Source organism: Anomaloglossus baeobatrachus, unplaced genomic scaffold (genome assembly GCF_048569485.1).
Source record: "Anomaloglossus baeobatrachus isolate aAnoBae1 unplaced genomic scaffold, aAnoBae1.hap1 Scaffold_164, whole genome shotgun sequence".
In the NCBI taxonomy this organism is placed as follows: Eukaryota; Metazoa; Chordata; class Amphibia; order Anura; family Aromobatidae; genus Anomaloglossus; species Anomaloglossus baeobatrachus.
In genome coordinates this window covers 128,197-147,940 of record NW_027441934.1, presented here as the reverse complement: position 1 = coordinate 147,940, position 19,744 = coordinate 128,197, and the positions used below count along the sequence as shown (strand labels likewise).

Genomic DNA, 19,744 nt, shown 5'->3' with positions numbered 1-19,744 from the left:
GAGGAGATAAGAGAGGAGTAGAGAAGGAGATCTTGTGAGGATCTGAGGTTGTGTGCAGGTAGGTACCGTATAACTAGATTGTCCCCATTATTTAGAGGAATGTGATATGTACATTGTGTAATGTTCAGCAAAGATTTGGGTAACAGAAGAATGACTTTCACTATCTGCAATTATTATTTTACTGGATAAAAATAAATGGTATTCACTGATAAAGGGGAGAATAGATCAATAGAAAACTAATCAATAGATGTAAGGGGAAGAGAAATTCAGAGTTGTCACAATTTTCCGGATCATTGTTGGATATTTGTCTGACAACATCCACTTGTTACACGCCTGTCCCGTGTCTGGGATCTGCTCCTTCCCCCGCTCTGCTAAATTTTCCTGTGCTCCACGTTGGGCTTTGTAAGTATCCGGACACGCTCCATGTGCTGAGCTTAACTGGCCTATATAAGGCTACCAAGATACACCCCTGTGTCCTGGTATTAGGACTATTAGTCTGTGCACAGCGACCTGTCTGCAGCCTCCAGAACATCTCCAGACTATCTGTGGCCTCCAGCACCTCAGCTACCAATCTGCCTGTGGCTTCCAGTATGTCTGCCCCTGTCTGAGGTCTGCAGGACGTCTGCGACTTCCAATACCTCAGTTACCTGTCTGCCTGTGGGTGTCAGTACCTCTGCAGCCTGTCTGCAGTCTTCAGGACCTCTGCTGTATGCCTGTGACTGGTAGTGCCTCTGCTGCTCGTCCCAGGTCTTCCAGGATATCTGCTCCATGTCCGTCCACGGCTTTCAGTCTCCTGTCTCCCTACAGCCTCCATTACCTCACTTTGTCACCCCTTCACAGAATCCAGGACCATGGCTACCAATGGCGCAATTATTAACTCTTTTGGGGGAGTCCGCACACGGCTCTGCTCCGTACACCTCGTACACACACGGCTCCGCTCCATACACCTCGTACACACACGGCTCCGCTCCGTACACCTCGTACACACGCGGCTCCGCTCCGTACACCTCGTACACACACGGCTCCGCTCCGTACACCTCGTACACACACGGCTCCGCTCCGTACACCTCGTACACACATTGCACCGCTCCGTACACCTCGTACACATGCAGCTCCGCTCCGTACACCTCATGCACACATGGCTCCGCTCCGTACACCTCGTACACACACTGCTCCGCTCCGTACACCTCGTACACACACGGCTCCGCTCCGTACACCTCGTACACACACGGCTCTGCTACATCCACACTGTAAACCCCTCCTGACCCCACACATAAACTTCCCCTCATCCAGCACCATGACAACCAGCACAGCAGAGCCCTGCATACACTGAGGAGCTGATCATGTGACCCCTGACTCCTCCCCTCCATGTGACATCATCACAGGTCCTGTAAGCACAGAGCAGCCATATATCTAGTGTGCGGCTCTGCAGGAGGAGGTAGGTGCAGGGTATTATATATCTAGTGTGCGGCTCTGCAGGTGGAGGTAGGTGCAGGGTATTATATATCTAGTGTGCGGCTCTGCAGGTGGAGGTAGGTGCAGGGTATTATATATCTAGTGTGCGGCTCTGCAGGTGGAGGTAGGTGCAGGGTATTATATATCTAGTGTGCGGCTCTGCAGGTGGAGGTAGGTGCAGGGTATTATATATCTAGTGTGCGGCTCTGCAGGTGGAGGTAGGTGCAGGGTATTATATATCTAGTGTGCGGCTCTGCAGGTGGAGGTAGGTGCAGGGTATTATATATCTAGTGTGCGGCTCTGCAGGTGGAGGTAGGTGCAGGGTATTATATATCTAGTGTGCGGCTCTGCAGGTGGAGGTAGGTGCAGGGTATTATATATCTAGTGTGTGGCTCTGCAGGTGGAGGTAGGTGCAGGGTATTATATATCTAGTGTGCGGCTCTGCAGGTGGAGGTAGGTGCAGGGTATTATATATCTAGTGTGCGGCTCTGCAGGTGGAGGTAGGTGCAGGGTATTATATATCTAGTGTGCGGCTCTGCAGGTGGAGGTAGGTGCAGGGTATTATATATCTAGTGTGCGGCTCTGCAGGTGGAGGTAGGTGCAGGGTATTATATATCTAGTGTGCGGCTCTGCAGGAGGAGGTAGGTGCAGGGTATTATATATCTAGTGTGCGGCTCTGCAGGAGGAGGTAGGTGCAGGTTATTATATATCTAGTGTGCGGCTCTGCAGGTGGAGGTAGGTGCAGGGTATTATATATCTAGTGTGCGGCTCTGCAGGTGGAGGTAGGTGCAGGGTATTATATATCTAGTGTGCGGCTCTGCAGGTGGAGGTAGGTGCAGGGTATTATATATCTAGTGTGCGGCTCTGCAGGTGGAGGTAGGTGCAGGGTATTATATATCTAGTGTGCGGCTCTGCAGGTGGAGGTAGGTGCAGGGTATTATATATCTAGTGTGCGGCTCTGCAGGTGGAGGTAGGTGCAGGGTATTATATATCTAGTGTGCGGCTCTGCAGGTGGAGGTAGGTGCAGGGTATTATATATCTAGTGTGCGGCTCTGCAGGTGGAGGTAGGTGCAGGGTATTATATATCTAGTGTGCGGCTCTGCAGGTGGAGGTAGGTGCAGGGTATTATATATCTAGTGTGCGGCTCTGCAGGTGGAGGTAGGTGCAGGGTATTATATATCTAGTGTGCGGCTCTGCAGGTGGAGGTAGGTGCAGGTTATTATATATCTAGTGTGCGGCTCTGCAGGTGGAGGTAGGTGCAGGGTATTATATATCTAGTGTGCGGCTCTGCAGGTGGAGGTAGGTGCAGGGTATTATATATCTAGTGTGCGGCTCTGCAGGTGGAGGTAGGTGCAGGGTATTATATATCTAGTGTGCGGCTCTGCAGGTGGAGGTAGGTGCAGGGTATTATATATCTAGTGTGCGGCTCTGCAGGTGGAGGTAGGTGCAGGGTATTATATATCTAGTGTGCGGCTCTGCAGGTGGAGGTAGGTGCAGGGTATTATATATCTAGTGTGCGGCTCTGCAGGTGGAGGTAGGTGCAGGGTATTATATATCTAGTGTGCGGCTCTGCAGGTGGAGGTAGGTGCAGGGTATTATATATCTAGTGTGCGGCTCTGCAGGTGGAGGTAGGTGCAGGGTATTATATATCTAGTGTGCGGCTCTGCAGGTGGAGGTAGGTGCAGGGTATTATATATCTAGTGTGCGGCTCTGCAGGAGGAGGTAGGTGCAGGTTATTATATATCTAGTGTGCGGCTCTGCAGGTGGAGGTAGGTGCAGGGTATTATATATCTAGTGTGCGGCTCTGCAGGTGGAGGTAGGTGCAGGGTATTATATATCTAGTGTGCGGCTCTGCAGGTGGAGGTAGGTGCAGGGTATTCTATATCTAGTGTGCGGCTCTGCAGGTGGAGGTAGGTGCAGGGTATTATATATCTAGTGTGCGGCTCTGCAGGTGGAGGTAGGTGCAGGGTATTATATATCTAGTGTGCGGCTCTGCAGGTGGAGGTAGGTGCAGGGTATTATATATCTAGTGTGCGGCTCTGCAGGTGGAGGTAGGTGCAGGGTATTATATATCTAGTGTGCGGCTCTGCAGGTGGAGGTAGGTGCAGGTTATTATATATCTAGTGTGCGGCTCTGCAGGTGGAGGTAGGTGCAGGGTATTATATATCTAGTGTGCGGCTCTGCAGGTGGAGGTAGGTGCAGGGTATTATATATCTAGTGTGCGGCTCTGCAGGTGGAGGTAGGTGCAGGGTATTATATATCTAGTGTGCGGCTCTGCAGGTGGAGGTAGGTGCAGGGTATTATATATCTAGTGTGCGGCTCTGCAGGAGGAGGTAGGTGCAGGGTATTATATATCTAGTGTGCGGCTCTGCAGGTGGAGGTAGGTGCAGGGTATTATATATCTAGTGTGCGGCTCTGCAGGTGGAGGTAGGTGCAGGGTATTATATATCTAGTGTGCGGCTCTGCAGGAGGAGGTAGGTGCAGGGTATTATATATCTAGTGTGCGGCTCTGCAGGTGGAGGTAGGTGCAGGGTATTATATATCTAGTGTGCGGCTCTGCAGGTGGAGGTAGGTGCAGGGTATTATATATCTAGTGTGCGGCTCTGCAGGTGGAGGTAGGTGCAGGGTATTATATATCTAGTGTGCGGCTCTGCAGGAGGAGGTAGGTGCAGGGTATTATATATCTAGTGTGCGGCTCTGCAGGAGGAGGTAGGTGCAGGGTATTATATATCTAGTGTGCGGCTCTGCAGGTGGAGGTAGGTGCAGGGTATTATATATCTAGTGTGCGGCTCTGCAGGTGGAGGTAGGTGCAGGTTATTATATATCTAGTGTGCGGCTCTGCAGGAGGAGGTAGGTGCAGGGTATTATATATCTAGTGTGCGGCTCTGCAGGAGGAGGTAGGTGCAGGGTATTATATATCTAGTGTGCGGCTCTGCAGGTGGAGGTAGGTGCAGGGTCTGTTATTTTGGGGTCATCATTATCATTAACCCTTTCATTTCTCAACTGTTTTCAACTTTAACCAGTTCAGGACCAGTTTCCCGCTATTCCTGACCGGATCATTTACATTCAGTTTAACCCCTTAAGGACAGAGCCAGTTTTGTACTTCATGACTCGGCCATTTTTTTGCAATTCTGACCAGTGTCACTTTGACAGGTTTCGAGAGGTAACGCCAAAAAGTGGACCCCACGGTTTATTATCCACTTTCTCATGAGCGCGGTAATTCCCCACATGTGGTCAGAAACCTCTGTTTGGACAAATGGGAGGAGCCGGAACAGAAGGAGAAATATTTGAATTTTGGAAAGGAAATGTGGCTGAAATAGATTGCGGGCACCATGTAGCATTTGTAGGGCCCTTAAGGTACCTAAACAGCATAAACCCCCACAAGTGACCCCATTTTGGATATTAGACCCCTCAAGGAATTTATTTAGATGTTTGATGACAACTTTGAACCCCCGGAGGCTTCACAGAATTTTATGACGTTGAGCCGTGAAAATAAAAAAAAATACATATTTACAACAAAATTGTTACTTCAACCAGAAAGCTTTTATTCACAAGGGTAACAGGAAAAAATGTACCATACAATTTATTGTGCAATTTCTCCTGAGTACACAGATACCTCATATGTGGTGGAAATCAACTGTTTGGGCGCACGGCTGGGCTCGAAAGGGAAGGAGCGCCATTTGACTGTAAAATTGGCTGGAATCATTAGCAAACGCCATGAAGTGTTTGGAGAGCCCCTAGGGTGCCTAAACAGAGGAGGTCTCCCACAAGTGATCCTATTTTGGAAACTAGACCCCTCAAGGATTTTATCCATTAGTATATTGAGCATTTTGAACCCACAGGTACTTCACAGAATTTGATAACCTTAGGTTGTCATATTGAAAATCTTCATTTTTTTTTTAACAAAAATGTTGCTTTAGCACCAAATTTCTCACTTTTTCAAGAGGAAACACCAAAAAGTGCATGCAACAGTTTGTTAGCCAAATTTGTATGAGTTCATTGATACCCCAAATGTGGCCAAAAACCTCTGTTTGGACAAACGGGAGGGCTCAGAACGGAAGGAGCACCATGTGAATTTTGGAAAAGTTGAAATAAATGGCGGGCACCATGTCACGTTTGCAGGGCCCCTAAGGTACCAATACAGCCGAACCCCCCCCCCACCCCCCACAAGTGACTCCATTTTGGAAACTAGACCACTCAAAAATTTTATTCAGGGTTACAGTGAGCATTTTGACTCCACATGTAGTTCACAAAACTGTTGCTGTAGTGCCAAATGTCTCACTTTTAGGCTGTGTGCCCACATTCCAGTGACACTGCATCTAGGACGCAGTGTTAGCCCTTCTGTGCAGATGCCAGTGTTGTCCACACGAGAATGCAGCTGCCTGTGCCCATGATCTGGGTTCAGGCCGCTGCGGACTTTATTCTCCTTGCGAAGAACACTCTCATCTCCACAGCATAAACTTATATCCTGCGTAGACCTCAGGAAGCCGCACTGCTGGTCAGTTTATGCTGCAGATAAAAGAAGCACAATGGGCATGAGATTTTTAAACATCCCACTACTGCGCTTGTACTGCACAACATCACAGTCAAAACACTCTGCGTCCAAACCGCTGCAAATCCTGATCGTGAGCACACACCCTAATAAGCTAGGATGGATAGATGGCTGGATAAATAGATGTAAAACACATATATAATGTCCCACCCCCCTGCATATTCTAAGCTGGCACCATTTAGTAACTTTCATGTGGCACTAAAGGGTGTTTAACCTTGTATTTAGTCCCCCAAAAAACAATTTAAATAAATAATTTAAAAAAAAAAACAACAAAAAAAAACAGCTAGGGTAAAGCAGACGGCTGCAGACCACAGCTGGCAGCTTCATATTGGCTGGTATTCCAAAATGAAGGTCTCCCCATGCTGTTTTTTAAATTTATAAATAATTAAAAAAAAGTGGGGACCCCCTGTGAAGGGGTCTTTCTCCCATATCACACTATCAACAGAGCGAGAGATGAGTGAACAATCCAAAGCATATTTATTCCATGCAATATAGAATGACGATCAAATAATCCACCACACGGAGGGTAAAACTAGTCCAGAAACGACATACATGTCCCGGAGTTCAGTCACACTCCTCCAGCAGTCCTTCTCCAGGAAAATCGGGGTTTCTCACAGTCTCTCTGGAGTGTTGACCGCAGCCTCAGCGTCTCCCTCAGACTTTCAATCTTGTTTCTTCTCTCTTGTAAAGGCCACGTCACACTAAGCAACATCGCTGCTAAGGAACAACTTTTGTGACGTAGCAGCGATGTTGCTAGTGATGTCGCTGTGTGTGACATCCAGCAACAACCTGGACCCTGCTGTGAGGTCACTGGTTGTTGCTGAATGTCCTGGACCATTTTTTAGTTGTTGCTCTCCCGCTGTGAAGCACACATCGCTGTGTGTGACAGTGACAGAGCAACAACTAAATGTGCAGGCAGCAGGAGCCGGCTTCTGCGGACGCTGGTAACCACGGTAAACATCGGGTAACCAAGAAGCCTTTACCTTGGTTACCCGATATTTACCTTCGTTACCAGCATCCGCCGCTCTCACACTGTCAGTGCCGGCTCCCTGCTCCCTGCACGTGTAGCAGAGTACACATCAGGTAATTAACCCGATGTGTACTGTGGGTAGGAGTGCAGAGAGCAGGGAGCCGGCACTGACAGTGTTAGAGTGGCGGACGTTGGTAACGAAGGTAAATATCGGGTAACCATGGTAAGGGCTTCTTGGTTACCCGATGTTTACCGTGGTTACCAGCGTCCGCAGAAGCCGCAGAAACCGGCTTCTGCTGCCTGCACACCTAGCAGAGTACACATCGGGTAATTAACCCGATGTGTACTGTGGCTAGGTGTGCAGGGAGCCAGCGCATAAGCGGTGTGCGCTGGTAACCAAGGTAAATATCGGGTTGGTTACCCGATATTTACCTTAGTTACCAAGCGCAGCATCGCTTCCACGCGTTGCTGCTGGCTGGGGGCTGGTCACTGGTTGCTGGTAAGATTTGCCTGTGGGACAGCTCACCAGCAACCCGTGTAGCGACGCTCCAGCGATCCCTGCCAGGTCAGGTTGCTGGTGGGATCGCTGGAGCGTCGCTCAGTGTGAAATCTCACCAGCGACCTCCTAGCAACTTACCAGCGATCCCTATCAGGTTGTATCGTTGTTGGGATCGCTGATAAGTTGTTTAGTGTGACTGGGCCTTAAAGGTGGCTTTACACACTGCAACATCGCAAACGACATCACTGTAACGTCACCGGTTTTGTGACGTAATAGCGACCTCCCCAGCGACATTGCAGTGTGTGAAACACATCAGCGACCTGGCCCCTGCTGTGAAGTTGCTGATCGCTACAAATCGTTCAGGACCATTCTTTGGTCCTTTGTTTCCCGCTGTGCAGCAAAGTCTCAGTGTGTAAAGGGGACTTAAAACACTGGAAACGAGTGATGTGTCACAATATCTGTCAATCACTATTCTCTGTCAGTTGGTCTCTCCCTCTCGGTCTCTATTCTCTCTCTGTCGGTCCGTCACTATCTCTGTCCCTCTCTCACAGTCTGTCGGTCATTTTCCCCTCCTCTCTCATACTCACCGATCCTCGGCGCAGCACTGCACGGCATTCACACTGTTGCGGCGGCTTTTCCTCTTTTGAAAAAGCCGGCCGCTCATTAAACAATTTCGTATTCCCTACTTTCCCCGCCCACAGGCGCCTATGATTGGTTGCAGTGAGACACGCCCCCACGCTGATTGGGTGCAGTGAGACACCTGTCAATCACAGCAGCCGGTGGGCGGGTCTATACTGTGCAGTGAAATAAATAATTAAAAAAAACGGCGTGCGGTCCCCCCCAATTTTAATACCAGCCAGATAAAGCCATACGGCTGAAGGCTGGTATTCTCAGGATGGGGAGCTCCACGTTATGGGGAGCCCCCCAGCCTAACAATATCAGTCAGCAGCCGCCCAGAATTGCCGCATACATTATATGCGACAGTTCTGGGACTGTACCCGGCTCTTCCCAATTTGCCCTGGTGCGTTGGCAAATCGGGGTAAAAAGGAGTTTTTGGCAGCCCATAGCTGCCAATAAGTCCTAGATTAATCATGTCAGGCGTCTCCCCGAGATTCCTTCCATGATTAATCTGTAAATTACAGTAAATAAACACACACACACGAAAAAATCCTTTATTAGAAATAAAAAATACAAACATCCCCTCATCACCAATTTAATAAGCCCCAAAAAGCCCTCCATGTCCGGCGTAATCTACGGACCTCCAGCGTCGCTTCCAGCTGTGCTGCATGCAGGTGACAGGAGCAGGAGAATACACCGCCGCTCCTGTCACCTCCATGCAGCTAATGAAGGCAATAGCGCGATCGGCTGAGCTGTCACTGAGGTTACCCGCTGTCACTGGATCCAGCGGTGGATGCAGCGGTGGCCGCGGGTAACCTCAGTGACAGCTCAGCTGATCGCGCTACTCACCTCAGTTGCTGCTTGGAGGTGGCAGGAGCGGCGGTGTATTCTGCTGCTCCTGTCACCTGCATGCAGCAGAGCTGGAAGCGACGCTGGAGGTCCGTGGATTACGCCGGACAAGGAGGGCTTTTTGGGGCTGATTAAATTGGTGATGAGGGAATGTGTTTGTGTTTTTTATTTCTAATAAATGATTTTTTCAGTTGTGTGTGTTTATTTACTGTAATTTACAGATTAATCATGGAAGGATTCTCGGGGAGACGCCTGACATGATTAATCTAGGACTTATTGGCAGCTATGGGCTGCCATTAACTCCTTATTACCCCAATTTGCCAACGCACCAGGGCAAATCGGGAAGAGCCGGGTACAGTCCCAGAACTGTCGCATATAATGTATGCGGCAATTCTGGGCGGCTGCTGACTGATATTGTTAGGCTGGGGGGCTCCCCATAAAGTGGAGCTCCCCATCCTGAGAATACCAGCCTTCAGCCGTATGGCTTTATCTGGCTGGTATTAAAATTGGGGGGGACCGCACGCCGTTTTTTTTAACTATTTAATTATTTATTTCACTACACAGTATAGACCGGCCCACCGGCTGCTGTGATTGGGTGCAGTGAGACACCTGTCACTCAGCGTGGGGGCGTGTCTCACTGCAACCAATCATAGGCGCCTGTGGGTGGGGAAAGTAGGGAATACGAAATTGTTTAATGAGCGGCCGGCTTTTTCAGAATAGTAAAAGCCGCCGCAGCAGTGTGAATGCCGTGCAGCGCCGCGCCGGGGATCGGGGAACGGTGAGTATGAGAGAGGAGGGGAAAATGACCGACAGACTGTGAGAGAGGGACAGAGATAGTGACAGACCGACAGAGAGAGAATAGAGACCGAGAGGGAGAGACCGACTGACAGAGAATAGTGATTGACAGATATTGTGACACATCACTCGTTTCCAGTGTTTAACTAGCTAGGTTGTTCTGCAGGTCCGGATCGCTGTTGCGTCGTTGGCCAGGTTTGCCTGTTTGACAGCTCACCAGAGACTTTGTAGCGATCCCGGCCAGGTTGGAATCGCTGGTGGGATCGCTGAAAGTCTCAGTGTGTAAAGGGGCCTTAGGTCTAACCCAGAATCACTAATCTCTCAGGTAAACAGAAAGTTAGGTGGATTCCAGGCCCCCTCCCCCAGACCTAGGCACAGAAGCACTTCAAGGGGATATAACCTGACTTAACAGGACAAACAATATATCGAATAGGCAGACTACCACGCCCAAAACATGAACCCCACAATATCACACCATGATATCCCCCAAATTGGATTTCCAGCCAAGGTAAAATGGATATCTGTGGTCTGGTATTCTCAGGATGGAAAGAACCATGGTTATTTGGCCCTTCCCAGCCTAAAAATAGCAGGCCTCAGCCACCCAGAAGTGGCGCATCCATTAGGTACGCAAATGCTGGCGCTTCGCCCCAGCTCTTTGCATTGCCCTGGTGCGGTGGCAAATGAGGAAATAAATGGGGTTGTTTTGGGTTAGGGTTAATGATGTCACGGCATATATCAGATACCCGACAGCAATAACCTAGTCAGTAATAAAAAAAGACAAAAAAATTATTTATTTGAAAAAGCACTCCCGAACACATTCCCTCTTTCACCAATTTATTAAAAAGAAAAAAAATCCGGTCTGCCATAATCCATTTTGGAAGTCATACGACGACTTTGGACCTTCCAGAATATGGGTGGCACACTTTGAGAACGTATCCCCCATTTTCTGAAAGTGCACACCCTCCATGTGACGAGTGTGGGTGCAGTGATACTGCACTCACACTCCCCGGGTCCACAGCATGGTAGTGTGAGCTGCAGTAAGCTCAGTGTTACTACTAGCAGGGAGCCGGCTGAGAGCCACTCTGCACATGTGGCCAGGATCTTCTGAGAAGAAAGAGGAGGGATCGGGGGGATCGTCACTGCAGGAGGTAACGGGAGACCGGAGATTGACGGGGTGACCTGGCTGGACCTGGGGAGAACTTTGAGGAGGAGGATGAGCGCAGCGGGTGAGCCGGCCATTTTAGATGATCAGTTGGGGCATTGGACTTTGGCTGGCACTTTGGCCACAGCAAGGGACCGGGGTAGGCAACTTATTTCCCATCTGTCATGATTGATCATGCCAGGTGGGATATAAATCATTTTTTCTGCCCAAATCATGATCTCCAGGGTCTGAGCTACACTTGGTAGCTGAAACCACAGAAATGTTTCGATGCTGGGGGGCGGTATACACTTTATTTCTTTATTGCTAACGGGAAGCAGCGGGAGGAGATTAACACTATGACCGCTAGGACATAATTTTACTGCCCACGGTCATTAAGGGGTTAAAGTCCACGAGCTCCGACACCAGTTTAGAATATCTAAACTTTTTTATTTACATAATTTTTTTAGTTTAGGAGTGAAATATAATGTGGGCATATTTTGTAATTGGGTTAATTTTCACTATTTTGCTGCCTTCATACAGGAAATGGGTGGTAAATTATGCGCGTCAGTGAGTGCACAGATCCGTACGCCATGTGTGGCCCCTCTTCTTCTGTTAGAAACAAGAATACATCAAATCCTAATTCCATTGCCCTGATCTTAACCGAAAAACTGGGAAATTATTTGTTTTTGCACTTTTGTATTTTCCTACTCTTATTCCGGGAGCAATTACTCTTTTATTTTTCCGCTCACATTGCCGTATGAAGGATTGTTTTTTTTTATAAAGATAATACTACTTTTACAGTTGTACTACTTACATAGCACATTTCATGTTGAATATTTGTTACTACCCAAATGATATCTCACCTGCATTATCTCCATTAATTTTCCATATGGGCTCATCTCCTTCCCATTCAGGTCCTTATAATATCAGATCCTCTCAGTGAAGATCTATATAAGAGAATTCTCCTGATTGCCCCGTGAAGGATGGATATGGACAGGGACAAGATGGCGGAGAGGATATTACACCTCACCCTAGAGATCCTCTTCCGGCTTACTGGAGAGGTGAGAGATTCTGATGACGTCACATTACATCATTCTTATATACTAGAAGGTGGCCCGATTCTAACGCATCGGGTATTCTAGAAATTATTGTGTAGTTAATGTATGATTTTTGTTATATATATATTGATGTAGTTGCCAAGTGTTTGTGTAGGGCGCTGTAAATGTTCTGGGTGTTGTCTGGGTGTGAGAGTGTTGTTTGTGTGTTGAGTTGTGTGTTGCATTGTTTGTGGAGCGCTGTGTGTGTTACGCGGTTTGTGTGTGTGTGTGTGTGTGTGTGTGTGTGTCTTGGAGTAGTCCTGGGGGGAGAGGAGGATAACGAGGGGAGTAGTCCTGGGGGGAGAGTGTAAAATGATTGAAATTAATACATCAAGTTATCAAATATTTCATAGTAAGACATATACGTTCATAGTTCTGTTTATGTTGGAGGGCATAGGTTATTAATAAAGTTTATAAGGGATAAATATGCCCATATTGAATATACTTGTGCTGAGCATGGAGGGATATATTTGAATCCTTCCCGAAGCTTTCCGAAGTTTCCAGAAGGTTACGTAATATGGAACTATATTCAACTGTGTTACACTAGAATGCCCTATATGGTTTGAACAGCTGGTATATAATGCACGATGGAGGGGGCTACTGTTCGCTCTCCACACTGCCTGCGGTAAGAAGACTCCAGTGCTGCAAGATATGACACGTTGTCCAGGCTAAGAGATGACATCCCCAGCATTGCCGTTCAGGAGCCAAAGAGAGATGGGTAAAGACTTCCCATTGTTCAATATGGACTAAATGAACTCTTTTTACATAAGCTATCAAAGTATATTATTTTTTTCCTTTCTGTAACTGAACCCTGGCAACCATTTTTAAATAGATAAAATACATTTATTTTTTACATCTTTGGAAGTTCTTTCTTTCATGCGGCCTTTACGTATTTGACGAAAAATATATTTAAGAGTATATTTTTTAACATTTGGTGAGCCACCCATTCGTAATTTTTTACGTTTTTTTGTTGTTCCTTCACTTTGCATAAGGGGGGTCGAAGTTATCAAAGTCATAAGTATTTTAAATATCTCCTGCAAAGGATCAGGAATCGACAATTTATAAAAAATCACGCAGAACCTAGGAAATACGTATGAGTCAAGTTGCATGAATGTTTTTTTTTTAATGAACTTTAAAGACTTTATAAAGCCACAGAAGTTAACTTTTGACGTATTTTTGAGCAAGAAAGATAGAGTCAGTCCATAAGAAGTATTGGACGGGTTGAACAAGGTGAATCAAGTCTTACAGGATCATCCATCAGATCATCTGATCATTTCAGGTAAGAAAATGGATTTTATCTCTTCATATGTAAAGCAAAGTAAACTTCAGTTCACTTATCCAGATATTTCTAATGTAGAAGAGATTTGGTTACGCTTTTATGGGGAGTGTGAACTTGAGAATTCACGTATAGAATGTGCAAGGTCTTTTAATAGAGAGAAACAGAAAATCAGAAATGTCTGTCATTTAGTCTATGATTTTCACAAGTTAATCGTAGAAAAGTGTAAAAATGGTGGAAATAGACAACCTGAATTGTCAGGAAAGTCAGTGACAGAGAAATCCAAAGACTGCTTAGAACCTGGAATGTCAGTCAGTGATATTGTGAATTCTGACTGTAATGTTGGCTGTAATTTTGTAAATCAGAATTTTGATAATGGCGACAGACACGTGTTACCTAGTCAAGGTGCCTTTCAAGATACTGAGAAAGAAGCAGGAAATGACGTAGTGAAGCCAGAAGGGGGAGGAGCCAGAATGGGACACGTGCAGAAAAGACACGTGGAGAGAGAAAATGGCGACGATCAGTTTCTAAAAATAGAACAGGCTAAGTTAGGGATTACACTTAGAAAAAATTTATTGGACATATGCAAATTAATTCCCGCATATAATCCTAAAATACATGTTTGCAGAAATTCAGAGGTTTTTGAAAGTTCCATCGAGAAATTTAATTTAACCAATAGTGAGACGAATCAGTTATTCCATATGTGGTTACCTCAGCATTTTTTTAGACAATTGGCATTAAAAAAGTCTTCTGGCAATGAGACATTTGATTGTTCAAATGATAACGACATCATAAGGCTGAAAAATCTCATATTCTGTACAAGGAATGAATCTGATCCAAACTATGAGATGTTGAAGGAATTACAAATTGAACAGAATGAGAGTACGTTCTCATTTATGTCCGTTTTTGAACGTTTGTATAGGGCGGTTATTCCAAATGTCGGATTGGATGGAATGATACGTTTATTCATCAAGAAATTTAATTTCCTTGACAATGCAGCCTGTGCGGTGGCATTAAATAAAAAGTCCCTATTCGAATGTACGACATTTATCGATTTTGTTAGAAATCGCCAAAGTCAATCAAAACAGAAATTAATTAATTCTGAAAAACCAACACAAAAAAGGGTGAGTTTTTGTGAAAAACCAACAGTGTCTCCCAGATCCAAATATTTTTGTGACAAAATTTATGAAATTCGCAGGAAATTTCATGTGAATTATAAGTCATACACCCCCCCTCTTTCCTTGTCACCTTCAATGAAAGAGAAAATTGTCACAAAATCTGATACCGATTATCTCAGACAAGCGATTTTTAAAAGCCCTGAAAGACAGAAACAGGTGTCTTGTGCGGATTCTCTCCCCTGGTCACTAGTGAAAGAAAAAAAGTCGTCCAGAGAATTTGATAGGCAGCGACAGCTGGGTGGTTTTCCAGAGAAAGATATTTTTCCTCATTTAAGGAAAAAAATTGAGTTACAAAATAACTTCAATTCCAATTTTCTGGAAATTACTGTAATAAATCGAATCTTGCAAAAATTGAGGTTTGGTTTTTAGCTGGATAAAAGGGGATTTCTGGATAAATTAATTTTGCTATTTGATAATCATAATTTTTCATATACAGTGAATATATATATATATTTATATATTAGAAGTAGTGATAGTAAATCAAGGTCATATTTTCATTTAGTCAAATGATAGTTTAATGTTATAAATTTAATAATTTGATCTCTGTATATGAATAATAATATTTAAAATAAAATAATAAGAGAAGGTAACGGATTTTAAGTGTTTCATTTTTATCATAAATATGATAATAATTTTATTCTTTTATTTCCCTCAGAATTTATCAGTAAAGCAGATTGATGAAGTATTAACTTTTTATTTTTACATATGTTCTTGTCCTCAATCAGGTAACATATATTTTCTTGTGTAAGGTTAATTCGCGAAAGCATGATTGAATAATAATTATTATTTTCTCAGGTACCAATGGTCAGAGAAGTATACTTGAACGTTTTTTTTATGAATATATATATCTCCTTTAGAGTTATTAGAAATGTAATCTGAGCTTTGGAGTGTTATAAAACTGCTTGCTGTCTTGGAATGGTGTTCCTTGCACGTGACCAGAGCATGACTTGATACTAAAAGCTAAAAATAAATGTTTGTTCCATGGTCATATGTACAGTGTGTAATACATTGGAATTTGTTTTTTTTCGAGAAGTACTTCAAATTAGTAACATAATCTTTGAAATGCGCATAGAATAATTGGGAATACAGGGATTTGAGTCCGTCAATGTTTTTATGTGAAAGTATGTTACAGTCTTGTGTGCATAGATGTGTCAATGAATGATTGATTGTTTGAGCAGCTGCTAAAGTCAAAGTATTTGGATCCAGAGAGAGAGGAAAAAAAAAAAAGAGAATTTTTGTTTTAACTTAGAAGTTATAAGATATGTATGTATACTATATAGAATAAATAAGTTATAGTACATAAGTATAAATAATGAAGGAATTTATACAAGATATATATTTTAATTCTAGAATAAGGTTATAACGTTTTGATTTTCTTATATCTTTTTGTGTTAGTCACTTCTTTTACTGATACACAGATTGGTAATCATTTTTTCTTTTCAAATATGGAAGTGATATTTATAATATGGTCTTGAAGATATACCACACAAATTTTAATTTAATTTAATCTAAACATATTAATTGTTATAATATCATATTTCATGATATTGAAAGGGGGAGGTTTGGTCTCAATCACACACATTTATATTTGATAAATATATGTGTTTACAGGATACTTTAATAATTAATATTTCAAGTACAAAGGAAGAATTGGGAATAAAAAAAAAATATATTTGAAGTATATCATAATGCATTTATATACTAAGAGAAGTGTATTATTTGCAAGGTTACATGACTTAATTATTTTTATTGGTTATTGATAGGCTTGGTAATTTATAAGATACTGGTAATATTAAGGTTATCTGGTAACATTAAGGTTATGTATTATTAAAGACATAGGTGTTATATACATAGAAGGCCTTATTTTTATTTCAAGTTTTATTTTTATTCCGATTTTCATTTTTCTTTTATTCCTATTTTTTATATTAATTATTTTAATATTCACATTTTTAAATTAAAATCTTAATTCTACAGTTTTATTTTTTTTTCTTCAGATTCTAAATATCTCAATTGAGAAAACACTTCAATATTTAGTTCAGTAATATCTAATATAAGAATATTACTTTATTAAATATGAATCATTTTAAAAAGGGAAAAGTTCCACTTTTTTGGAAGAAAAGATACTTCCTTCATAATATATACAATTGTTTACTTTCTGGTAATACATTATTTTTATATTAATATGGGTGAAATATTACTTATAGTTACACATTTCTTTATAGTAGGTTATTTAATAAATAATAGACAAATCAAATAAATTAAATTAGAGTAATAAAGATGGAAGATTAAGGTACATCTAGGTTTACCTTCCTATATTTACAAATAATATATATTATATTTTTAATCAATAATAATTTATAATGGGTATTATTGTGTTTTGATTATATCATCCAGTCTTTTTCAAAAGGTTATTTGCTTTGGTTTATAATTTTACAAATGATCTAACTAATAAGCCACATTGTTGCCTTTCATATTTATAATATGATACATGTTATAGGTACACATTATATTGTTTCATATTTTATATTATATTTTGGTTACATTCAACACATTGCCACCTATGGGTTTGGAAGGGTAATGCACCAATGACAAAAAAGGTTATTACAAGAAAATACTATTGTCTATACCATTATGCAGTATTTTATCATTCTGAGTATCAATTATATCAATACTTCTACGATAATAATAATAATGACATGGTATTATAGTATTAGAGTTATGATACGCTGTGACATTTATTAGTGATAGTTATTGCCATATTTGGTATCTAGATTAGGGAATGAATCAGTCTTCAATCAAGATTACAGAAGATAAAAAGACTTTATAATTATCCTAAAGTTAAAAGGGATTCTGCAAAAAGGTCCAAAAGGTAACGTCTCAAATAAGACTGTGAAACATACCAAATACACTTACCGTGCTTGCATCTCAAACATAGTGCTCCTATGGTTCCAAGATGGACAATGACACATGGTCTGAGCATTAAGACCTCCCTAAAGTTACTAAGAAGAGCAATGACGTGTTAAAGTTAACCCCTGTCGTGCTGACCAAGAACGTCTTAACATCTGTTCCTGGGTTATTTGACAACAGGCAGCATGAAAGGTGACTAGTGTAAATCACACTGCACAGACATCAAAGACTTTTGCTATTCTTCTACATTCATGAACTAAGGTTTATCAGCATTGGCTATGGACTTTGCAATAAAAAATAAAGTTTATGGACTTTGATCTGACAACGATAAACGCAATATGGGACTGTATGAATTGGTAACCATTCATTTTTATCAAAGGATTTATTTCTAAGAGACTGTGTTTATGCCGGATTACATCGGAGATAAGAAGACATCAACTCAGAGGACATCATATGGTGACCGGATTTGTTTTTTGCATTTCTTTTTAGGTCTAGCGAAGTATAGTTATATACATTTTTATATGATTGATCAGTCACAGCCTGTCATAACAGGAATCCACAATATTATATTATTGAACTTACAACATGAATAATGCAAATTAATTATTATTCATCATTATTATTGATACTAATCCATTATCGCCAAATAAGGAAAGAAGATTTGTTGTTTTAATGATGTATTAATTAATTTTCGGGGTTGCTCCACCCACTTCAAGGGGGAATTGTAAAATGATTGAAATTAATACATCAAGTTATCAAATATTTCATAGTAAGACATATACGTTCATAGTTCTGTTTATGTTGGAGGGCATAGGTTATTAATAAAGTTTATAAGGGATAAATATGCCCATATTGAATATACTTGTGCTGAGCATGGAGGGATATATTTGAATCCTTCCCGAAGCTTTCCGAAGTTTCCAGAAGGTTACGTAATATGGAACTATATTCAACTGTGTTACACTAGAATGCCCTATATGGTTTGAACAGCTGGTATATAATGCACGATGGAGGGGGCTACTGTTCGCTCTCCACACTGCCTGCGGTAAGAAGACTCCAGTGCTGCAAGATATGACACGTTGTCCAGGCTAAGAGATGACATCCCCAGCATTGCCGTTCAGGAGCCAAAGAGAGATGGGTAAAGACTTCCCATTGTTCAATATGGACTAAATGAACTCTTTTTACATAAGCTATCAAAGTATATTATTTTTTTCCTTTCTGTAACTGAACCCTGGCAACCATTTTTAAATAGATAAAATACATTTATTTTTTACATCTTTGGAAGTTCTTTCTTTCATGCGGCCTTTACGTATTTGACGAAAAATATATTTAAGAGTATATTTTTTAACAGAGAGGAGGATAACGAGGGGAGTAGTCCTGGGGGGAGAGGAGGATAACGAGGGGAGTAGTCCTGGGGGGAGAGGAGGATAACGAGGGGAGTATTCCTGGGGGGGAGGTGTATAGGTGCCCAATTTGTGCGGGGGCGTGGCTGAGCGGGCACAGTGTGCGGGGCCAAGCGGAGCGGCCAATGCAGGGGGCGGGGCTGAGTGGAGCGGCCAATGCGTGCGGGGGGCGGGGCTGAGCAGAGCGGCCAATGCGACGGTTGTCACTGTAATGACATAATTTTGGAGCAAGACAGACAGAATAAGGCAAATATGTATATATATGTATGTATATAATATAGATGGACAGAACTGGAGAGGTGAGGACTCTGGAAATGTCTGTAGTGAGATTTATTACTGTGTCTCTCCATAACCAGGATTACACAGTAGTGAAGAAGACCTCTAGTGAGCGCTGTCAGGCCCCTGTGTCTGAGGGATGGGGAAGACCCCTGAGCCCAATCATGGGGCCTCCACCTCACCCCCCGATACATGAGGACATCAATGACCAGAAGATCCTAGAACTCACCTACAAGATGATTGAGCTGCTGACTGGAGAGGTGACACTGCTGGGAATGCTGGGACATTATACAGTAACGCTATGAAGGGATCGGGGGTGACGGTATCATTGTATGTGTCAGGTTCCTATAAGGTGTCAGGACGTCACCGTCTATTTCTCCATGGAAGAGTGGGAGTATTTAGAAGGACACAAAGAGCTGTACAAGGACGTCATGATGGAGGTTCCCCAGCCCCTCACATCACCAGGTAATAGACAGGACTAAATACACACGGCCTATAATTATCTGTATGTAAGGGATGAATTCAGTCCCTGTATGTGTCTCCTCCAGGTCTATCCAGTAAGAGGACAACACCAGAGAGATGTCCCCATCCTCTTCTCACTCAGGACTGTAAACAAGAAGATCCCGATGTTCCTCAGGATGTGTTTCCTCCAGCTCTGTCCAGTAAGAGATATCTACTCATGCACTTTCTGCACTAATTTTGTGGTTACATTTTTAGGTTTTCTGCTCTGT

At 43.0% G+C, this 19,744-nt stretch overlaps 2 protein-coding genes across 2 annotated transcripts in view; both read left to right on the top strand.

The window, feature by feature from the left end:
- LOC142260687 (uncharacterized) overlaps positions 1-19,744 on the top strand; it is a 59,627-nt gene that overhangs the window by 35,282 nt on the left and 4,601 nt on the right. The gene's annotated exons all lie outside the window — the stretch shown is intronic.
- LOC142260682 (uncharacterized) lies at positions 1,389-18,697 on the top strand. Its single transcript, XM_075332047.1, has 3 exons — positions 1,389-1,438; positions 11,794-14,460; positions 18,686-18,697. The coding sequence occupies exons 2-3, from the start codon at positions 13,264-13,266 to the stop codon at positions 18,695-18,697; spliced, it is 1,209 nt and encodes a 402-aa protein (XP_075188162.1). The 5' UTR covers positions 1,389-1,438; positions 11,794-13,263.

Bases quoted from the DNA above. Each gene is read 5' to 3' on its own strand.
- LOC142260682 (XM_075332047.1), top strand. From the start codon at position 13,264: ATGGATTTTATCTCTTCATATGTAAAGCAAAGTAAACTTCAGTTCACT.